Raw genomic sequence first — 9,619 nt, forward strand, 5'->3', positions numbered from 1 at the left:
GGTTACAAAAATATTAATGCTCTAATCTAAACAAAGTTACGGTTCTGGCCCTATTTTCAAATAATTAAATTGAACCAATAACTAACTTTATGGCCTACAGAACCAGTAGGTTCAATAGGTTCAGAACCCGTTCACAAAAGCTCTCCATTGACTTGCTGTTCTTGTCCAACTGAATCCAGTTTCTACTTTGTATTCCTATTTCTATGAGATCCATCTCAATATTACCCTCCCATCTACGCCTAGATTTTCCTAATGGTCGTTTTTGATTGGATTTCCAGTTGACTTTGAAAGCGTTCCTACTTTCTTCCGTCCAGGCTACATGACCTGCCCACATGAGCCTCCTAGACTTGATGACCCTAACGATGTTTGGTAAACCGTATAAATTATGTAGTTCCTCGTTACGAAGTTTCCGCCATTCCCCATTTTCGTTCCTCTTGGGTCCGAATATTCGTCTCACGATGTTATTCTCAAATACTTTCAGTCTACGTTCTTCCCTCAGAGTAAGCAACCATGTTTCGCAGTCATACAGAACAACAGGTATGATTATTGTTTCACATATTTTAAGCTTCACATTCCTCGACAGGATTCACGACGACAAAAGATTTTGAATTGAAAACAATACAGTTTAAACTGTAATTAAAAGCAGTCTCAATACTTTTAAATCATCAAAGGCCTGCACGCTAGCGATCTATTAGCGTGATAGTTAAACTGACACCTTTGGCTTTTACAATTAGAATACAACTTCGTACGAGTGACTTGAACTTACGCCTTTAGTAAAATACTGTAATAGAAATTTGTATCATACCGTTTTGATATTGTAATCTGTCAATTTCGTCGTATCTTAAGTGTATCATTTTTTGTTGTATAAACGCTTTCTTTTGTATCCTCTGATGTTTCTAACATTTCCATCGTTCATCTTTAAAATAATACTTGTTTCTACCACACTATATAAACTGCAACGTTTGACGGTGTTGAGAACACGTTTCTCAACGCACAACGCTCTGGGCTGAAAGACTCAATGCAGTACGCTGGTAGACGCTCATGAACAGAAAACTTACTGTGCAAAAAAATGAAATGAAATCTTTGAGTTTTACGTCCCACGGTTATGCCGGTTAGGCTAAAGGAGACGGTGATTATGAGAAATGGTGGAATGAAGAAAGTGGGAGGAAACGGGAGAACCCCGAGAAAACCCACGCACACGGTGTTTGTCCACCACAAAGTTCACTTGGCGGGGGCTGGGATCGAACCCGGGACCCCAAGCACCAGAGGTGAACGCTCTACCACTGAGCCACCAAGGCCCCCAACTTACTGTGCAGGTAGCCGTCTGACATGTAACATCGTACGTTATAAGCGCCCCAGATTTCCACTCCGATAATTCGTAGATAATTCGTTAGTGCAGTTTTAATTAGTGCCTTTGTAGTTTCTATCTAATACAATTCTGCTTCTCTGTAAGTATGCACAGTCTATAAGAATGTCACGTTAAATACACTTGTTAAGTGTAGGTTGATGGATTGTGATTCTGATACATATTTTCCATGATAATGTGTGTGTCCAAACCTTTTACATTATTTTATATTTCTATTTGTTGCTGGAATTAGTGTCCGTGGTTTGGGAAAAAACAGTTCATTACAAAATCTCAATACCATGTACGAAATATGTGCCTGCTTAAATTTGGCACATATTTAGTTGACTTGATAAGATTTCAGTCAGATAAGAGTCGCAAATTCCCTGCACGTACCGGCTATCACAGCTTTCTTTTTAATAGTTGGTTGCGGTAAGAGGACCAAAAATATCGTTAGTTTTTCTTCTGTGTTATTCAGGTGGCGAATACTTTAGTGTTCCTTCATACCTACATACAATACAAATACTCGTATAAAAGAGACTATATTACTTCAATGTCTGTTGAATTGTATATGTACTATTACTGTGTTTGTTAAGTACTGTGCAAATATTGCAGTGCCAGTCTATGCTTAAAAATCTCTATTGAGGTAACATCTTAGTCGGTGAACAAATACTTGTGCTACTTTACTCTCAAAGCGGTCATACTTTGCGTGTGTACATACAACACCCACTCTCTTATACACTCATATCAACAATTATACATACACCAAACCGTAACTACAAACTATCACCCTGTCCATACCTGTCGATAACTGTATGTATTGTGACAAGTCTATTTTAAAAGCTAACATAGCAAAGTATATTAGACGAATACATCAGGTCAATCGTCTTCCCCAATAAGTGGGAGTATTGAATCCGAATCTTTCACTAAAAGAATACGAAGGGACAGAAACTGCAGCCCCCAATCCATCTTTGCCATCAAACAGAAAATAAATACTTACTTACACCTTTCCCAGTGAAGAATGTGATTCTCTTAGATGGGTCATGAAATCAACTCGACTGCTGGCCACACTTACTTGAGTGGAGGGATGGTCGCAATTCAGTGAACATAACCATAAGGTCATAAACAACTACAGGATAATAGATGTAAAGGATGTGCTGGGTAGTAGTTGTTAACAATACCAGTAATAAATACCCCTTTCCCGCACCAAATTGATAGATCCGTTTAGATACAGACGTTATCGGAAGCATGAGTTCCCTATGCTTTCCGACTAGCCAAATGTAAACACAAATCAATTAATACAATTAGGAAAGACTTACAAGACGGACAGCCGTGTCGGCTTCTTACGTAATCAATGTTCTCACCAACGACACAAGCAGAGATGGCTTCAGCACAAGAAGCACTGCTGAAGGCATTCACAACGGTCAGTAATGAACCCAAAATCATCCTAGCTAGTAGAATGAGCTAGCAGCGCAAAAGGATGGGGATGAGATCCATGCCATTATTTTGGGCTTTAAGAATGGGTTAAAATGTTTGCAGAACCAATTTATCCTCAGCTCGGTGGTGCAGAATCTTATTGCAATCCTTCGTGGGAGTCTTGACGCGTTTGCTAATGCAAACATTTCAGATTCTTCGGTCGTTTCCTTGCAGTCTACACTAGCTAAGAATCCAACATATAACGAACTCAACCAGCTCAATACTAATCTTCAGTTAAGTATAGACTCCTTCAATGAAGAGCTCAAAACGCTTCGTAATGACATTATAAAGTTACTACTTTTGTTTACCGATCAAATGGCTAATCGCTAAATCTTTGTTTACCGATCAAATGGCTAAGGGAAGTGAATGATAAACAGAAAAGGTGGTAGAACAAAAAGAGTGAGTCGATACAGAACACAAATAAAACCCACACAGACGAAGCTGATCACTACAAGCGCACCCTTCCGCACAAGCATCGAACACACTATCACTGACCAACAGTGCTAAAAGTTTCTTACTGTTAAGGAACAATTACTTGCTAATTATGACACCACCGAATTTATTTGTTTTTAGGTTAGTTAGTGGTAATGTTTGAGGTTAAGAAAAGATGGAAAACAAGTGTATGAATAAGACAATGTTCTCCTTTAATATTACCTAAAAGAAAAATAGATAAATAAAAAAATTGTTACACACCCTCACTTGTTCTCGTCTTTCCAAGTCCATTTCTACCAACAACTTTTCCACTGATGGCTTCAGTATATCGAATGTGTTTTCGGCATTCCAAGGAGGTAATTTCTTTTGTATTATAGGTGAAGACGAATACCTCGGTTTGCCCTTTAATATTTCAATTGTCATGTCACTGCCGCTTGAACTCAGCTCATCATCAGCGAAGTAGAAATCTTTATCAGAGTACGTGTATTTACTCTTTGGACCAATTGTCATTTCCCGAACTTCATCGCTGATTAGTGCAGCTTTCGTGATGGCTGATAGTTTTACTGCGTCCAATCCCAGAGGATACATGTCTTCATTAGTCTGAAACAAAAAAAAAAATATTAATAAATATTATTAGTTGTTCATATTTGGTAAAACTATGCATGACACATGGCTGTAACAATAAGGAGTAATCCTGGCACATACTCTAGAAAGTTTAAAAAAAAAAAACAGGGCTTATTTTAAAAAGGATACAGTGCTCACCTGTTGTATATCATTTGGATCTGGCCAAAATTCGATTCTGACGACGCAATTTCAAATATGTACATTACTTAAAACCAGTAACTCATGCACTTTAAAGCTAATAACTAAGGAGATAAGTGGAAAACTTACTTCATTGTCTGCGTCTGCAAGTGTTCCTCTACGGTTTCGGCCACTACTTTTGTGGCGTTGTTCTATACCGGTAACACGAACTCCCAATCTTTATCCAATTTTAGCTATGCAAATTCAATTTAGTATTATTTGTGTATTTTGATACTATAAGATTCAAATACGGATCTTTCCCTTTTTTTATTTTTTTTAATGATTGGCGAATGGAAGCTGTGTTTTTTAATTACTTATAACATTTTATTAAGATTTTTTTAATGCTAGAGTTGTGTAGGTGATGCCTAAAGTAAGATACGTTATACTGAATCGAGCTACAAACCTGAAATACTTACAGATTATAGACTCTTGGCATAATCACTCCGTGTCATATTTGAACAACGGCACCATAGAATCTGATTCACACAAGTACTTAAATAGTTGTAATATCGCTCAACTATTAGCTTTATCGGCCTGAATGTGTTTCTTAAAGTGATTTCTCTTTATGTTAGTCATGCCCATGTAATTGTCTCATTATAATCACATCCACGAACTAAATTTTGCTGTTGTGTCCACATGATAATATTTGTCTAACCTGTTACCGACTCACCACAATTTTTCTGAGACTTAAATGTGACTATCAGTGTATAGATATGCGCAATTTTTTTTTTTTTAAGAAGTCTAAACGTTAGAATGAGCCATAACGGGAACGAAATACATATTTCTTTACTATTATTTTCGGTATTAATAGCGGTTTTGCTAAAGGAATTAGGAGACAATGCAATAAAAGTACTGACGTCATTTATTAACAAGATGTACCGGAGTGAGAATGGCCAAAGGATTTTCTAGATGTTACAATGGTTGCATTACCTACCTAAGAAAAAGCAAGGAAAGAAGTGCAGCGATCACAAAATCATTAGCCCTATTTCCCACACTGGAACAGCCACACTCAACAGGTGGCTGGAAAGTACGGTAGAAGATGTTGGAGGAAGCTTGGATTCCAGAAAAAAAAAAAAAAATGGTACCAGAAAAGCTATTGGATTGATGAGAATTATATCACAGCAAGTGTTTGATGTTTGTGCTTCAACGACCGGCAAAAAGTTTAAGACAGGATGAACTGGACAAAACTTCTGAAAATACTTCAAGAAATTGGGAAGAATTGGAAAGATCGACGACTCATTCGCAACCTGTACATAGGACAACGAATGAAGTTGCGTTTGAATTAAGGAGAAACCAATTGTGTGGAGTCAGACAAGGATGTAATATGTCATCAGAATTATTCAACATTTACAGTGATTGCCTAATAGAGGAAGCATTAATGGGAGATATTTCAGAACTGGAGGGCAGATCACTAACAAGGTCAAGTATGCGGATCACACGGTTATTATAGCTAGAATCGAAGAAAGACTACAGGAAATGACGAACAAAATAGTTGACACTGGGATTTACGGAATGAAAATCAACGTCGAAAAATGGAGAGCCATGACAATATCCCTTGAAAACACGCCATTACGGTTCAGAATAGAACAAAAGAACTTGAAGAAGTCATCCATTTCAAATATCTGCGAAGTATATTGATGAGGAACGCTTACTGCACCAAAGAGATCAGGTCGAGAATTGGCATAGCCAAATGAAATAAAATCTTTGAGTTTTACGTCCCACGGTTATGCCGGTTAGACTAAAGGAGACGGTGATGATGAGTAATGAATGAAATGGTGGAATGATGAAAGTGGGAGGAAAAGGGAGAACCCCGAGGAAACCCCCACGCACACGGTGTTTCTCCACTACAAAGTTCACCTGGCGGGGGACGGGATCGAACCTGGGACCTCAAGCACCAGAGGTAAACGCTCTACCACTGAGCCACCGCGTTGGCATAGAGAAAGGAACAATCAACAAGAAATGGTCACTCTTAAGTAGCAGCCTTAACATTTTTGACTAAGGAAGAAATTGATGAAGTGGCTGTATGACTCTCAGACCGGCATCCTCTATTGGAAAACCAATTGACTTGGACACATCTCCTCCTTCATAACACCATCGAGGAAAAGATGGAAGGAAAGCGCGGAGTACGAAGAAGAACATAACTGATAAAAGATTTGAAAAACAGAAGAAAGTATTTAGAGTTAAAAGAGGAAACTGAATATTTCAAAACGTGAAAAAAAAAGAAAAAAAAAACATCCCGGCCTGAACTTGAGAAATTACGGCTTACTTATAATTCGAAAACTTTTATTCTTACTGTAATTTGAAATCTTGAAATGAAATCTTTAAGTTTTACGTCCCACGGTTATGCCGTCTAGGCTAAAGGAGACGGTGATGATGAGAAATGAATGGAATGAAGAAAATGGAAAGAAACGGGAGAACCCCGAAGCAACCCACGCACAACGTGTTTGTCCACCACAAAATTCACTTGGGGCGAGCTCGTATTGAACCAGGGACTCCACGCACCAGAGGTGAACGCTCTACCACTGTGCCACGTGCCCCCCTTACTGTAATTTGAGTTGATATGTTAGTTAAGATGCTGAACATTAAATTCCTCGCCTGTTTTAAAACCAAACAAATTTTCACATCGACATAAGAAAACGCCAACATTTTCTGAAGAAAAACAAAAGTCATGTATTATATCTTTAACATATGATTTTGCGCCCTGCGTATTATGCGATTATTTTAATCACAGTTTAACAACTATGATAAATTGTCGATAGTATTGTAATATAAAACGTAAATTAACGTTATATAATCAATACATCGTTTAAACATCAACACAAAACATTAATGGAATATTGAAACTAAATTGCAAATAAAACCTTCAAGGAAAGGGATGGAGTATTACAAGACGTCATGGGTAACTATGTTAAAAACAAACCATCTGAAACAGATAATCAGAATGGTCTGTTACAAATGTTACTCGTGCTATAATAGGGTCAAAATGAATAAGTGCATATCAAAAACGATTGTGTTGCATATTAATTCCCAATGCCGCAGTATTTCTACACGATGTAGAAAATATCTATTTTATGTTTACAGTATAGCGTTACAAGTATGAAACCATGATAAATGTGATTTTAAGCGACATTAGGTATGTTTTGCTCTATTCTCGTTTACATCAATATTCCCCATCGCTGACGCGCCTACTCCTTGCGAACGCACCTCCGTACAGGCCGATTCTGCCCTGACTCAGTTAGAAGCATTCTCGCTCTTAATACTAACCTTGCACAGGCTGATTTCTGTTTTAGGAACAAATTCTTTTTATGGCATACGTCTGGACGCGTATTTATACCAGTGACGATAGGTCCTTGTACGGTGAATCTGTACTCATGATTCCAACTCCTACTCTTGGAAGAAACAATATCTAAGGCATTTCAAGTAAATTTCGTGATGAAATAATTTCACATAATGGGATAGCAGGTAATAAAATATCACGTAATGATTTTCCATGGCACATCAGTTTGCATCAATCAGGGAGCAGCATGTGAATATGTCAGGGTAACAGGAGACCAGAGTCTTAAAGAATGACTTACAACAAGAAAAGTGAAGAAGAAATACTTTTTTCAATACGACGTACTATGCCCAATCTGCACTCATCGTTTTAATAGCACATCTGTTTACAAGCATATTATCAATCTCTACGCAATTAATTGAGGATGTGCCTCTAAAAATGACTCAGTGAATCATTTAAAACCAAATATAGTAATATATACATGCAGGTCAAGTTATGCACACATTTGAAATAATTGTAGAAAATTATAATTCTTTCACTAATTACCTTCTGATTATCCTCCAAATGACTTGCGCTAGGCTAAATGACATTACCCCAATTAGAGTAAATGAAATTTAAGGGAGCTACCAGAAGTAACCCTTGTCAATAAAAACACGAGTGTTATCTAACCAATCTACAACAGGGTAAAGCAGGTGGGCTCGCGCAATAATGCGTCAGAGACGTTGAGTATATGTGTAAGCGAAGATAGTGAAAACAGGCGGGTTTTCGTAATAATACGAATTTCAATGGTATTTGTAATGTTTTCACACTAACAACGCTACAACAGTTAATATAAAATAGAGCTTTTGTACACTATGCAGAAATACTCCGCCAGCGAAAAATGGGGCGTCTTTAATTTAAGCAAGGCAGAGTGACGGGGTATCACCGCCTGGCCCAAAGTAAAGAGTTACCTCACATAAATTATGAAATACATGTGGTACTTATTGTATACAAAGAAGTCTTGTCTTTCAAAAGTAGAAGCAATGTTGTGTGGGTAAGATTCCGCAGATGGCAAAGATATGAAGGAGAAAATTCACAAATTCTCATATTATTTTCGTATACAACAATGGTTATGCTCGTGTAGATTTACAAGAGGTTGTCAGATTGAAATAAAATAATTGAGGGCATATGAAAGATTAACTGTATTAGATACTATTTTCGGTAACTCTTGATCATTTGCATCTTAATCCAAAAATCCCAAATAAATAACTATGAAAACTGTCAAGTGTTGTCCCCGATAAACAGACTTGTACTAATGTAACAGACATGCACACTCTTCTACCCAACTTTTAAAAGAGCAACAAAACGTATTATCAATTTGTACAACAGTTCAATTACTAGAATTAATATTCCTTATTTTCTTAACTAGTAATCAAATATGACTATTTTGTTTTAATACCTGTGTACTTTCTGTATGAAGCCAGAACGGAGGTTGATCTAACACAAGTCGTCTTCTCTCTGTGAAAAATAAATAATCTGTTCCATCTAGATCGTCGACGCAAGATTCATTTGGTCGTGTCTCAGCCATTTTTCGTATAATTTAAACTGCAATAACTTATTTAAAATAATATATTTATGTTACATTTTCGACCGTCGCAGCCGGCTGCATCATTCTCAGAGATACCAGGTCCATACTATGAAAAAAAATATTATGAATATATTTAAATCACTTTGTGTAATATATCTTTCAGTGTGCCGAGTCAATATGGATTTTTTTTTTTTTTTTTTTTTTTCCAAAAAGGGTCTAAACGAAGTATGAGATTACGACTATGGAACTCTCCCACAAGCAGGTTTACTTTTGGCACTTATAATTTTTTCACTTATTTCCTTGTTATTGTTCTACAAAAGATTTCGATGGGCAACATGACATTACCCAACTAGACATAGACAAAATTCATAGGTGTCACCAAAAATAATTGTTGAAAAAATACAATTCTTTTATGATTTGCGTATAAATACGGCGTCCTGATGTATGTCATAAAAACTACAGAGGAAAAATAAACCAACTGCTGCTAGGTGGCCACTAAAATTCGCGAATGCTATCTAACCGAGTCCGTTCAAACTATGTCCGAAGGGAGGAGCTGAGTCAGCGATTGTGGATATACGCGTAAGCGAAGTTACTGTAAACGAGCGGATTTTGACAATGATATGAGTTTCAATAGCACTTGTCATGGTTTCATACTTGTAGCACTCCACTTGTAAATATGAAATATAGCTTCTGTGTACTGCAGAAATACTATCCGCATCTCAGGAGG

General features: G+C 37.1%; 1 protein-coding gene across 1 annotated transcript in view; it reads right to left on the minus strand.

Annotated features, from left to right (window-relative positions):
• The window catches only part of Gle1 (Gle1 RNA export mediator), a 74,372-nt gene extending 65,363 nt beyond the window's left edge, over positions 1–9,009 (minus strand). Inside the window, exons 1-2 of the mRNA XM_081770528.1 lie at positions 8,764–9,009; positions 3,512–3,850 (exon numbers count right to left, since the gene is read on the minus strand). Coding sequence (XP_081626654.1) covers positions 3,512–3,850; positions 8,764–8,892 — 468 coding nt within the window. The 5' untranslated portion in view covers positions 8,893–9,009. The remainder of the gene's footprint in view (positions 1–3,511; positions 3,851–8,763) is intronic.
• Positions 9,010–9,619: the final 610 nt, after the last annotated feature.

This window comes from Thermobia domestica, chromosome 9 (genome assembly GCF_964235325.1).
Source record: "Thermobia domestica chromosome 9, izTheDome1.hap1.1, whole genome shotgun sequence".
Taxonomy (NCBI): Eukaryota; Metazoa; Arthropoda; class Insecta; order Zygentoma; family Lepismatidae; genus Thermobia; species Thermobia domestica.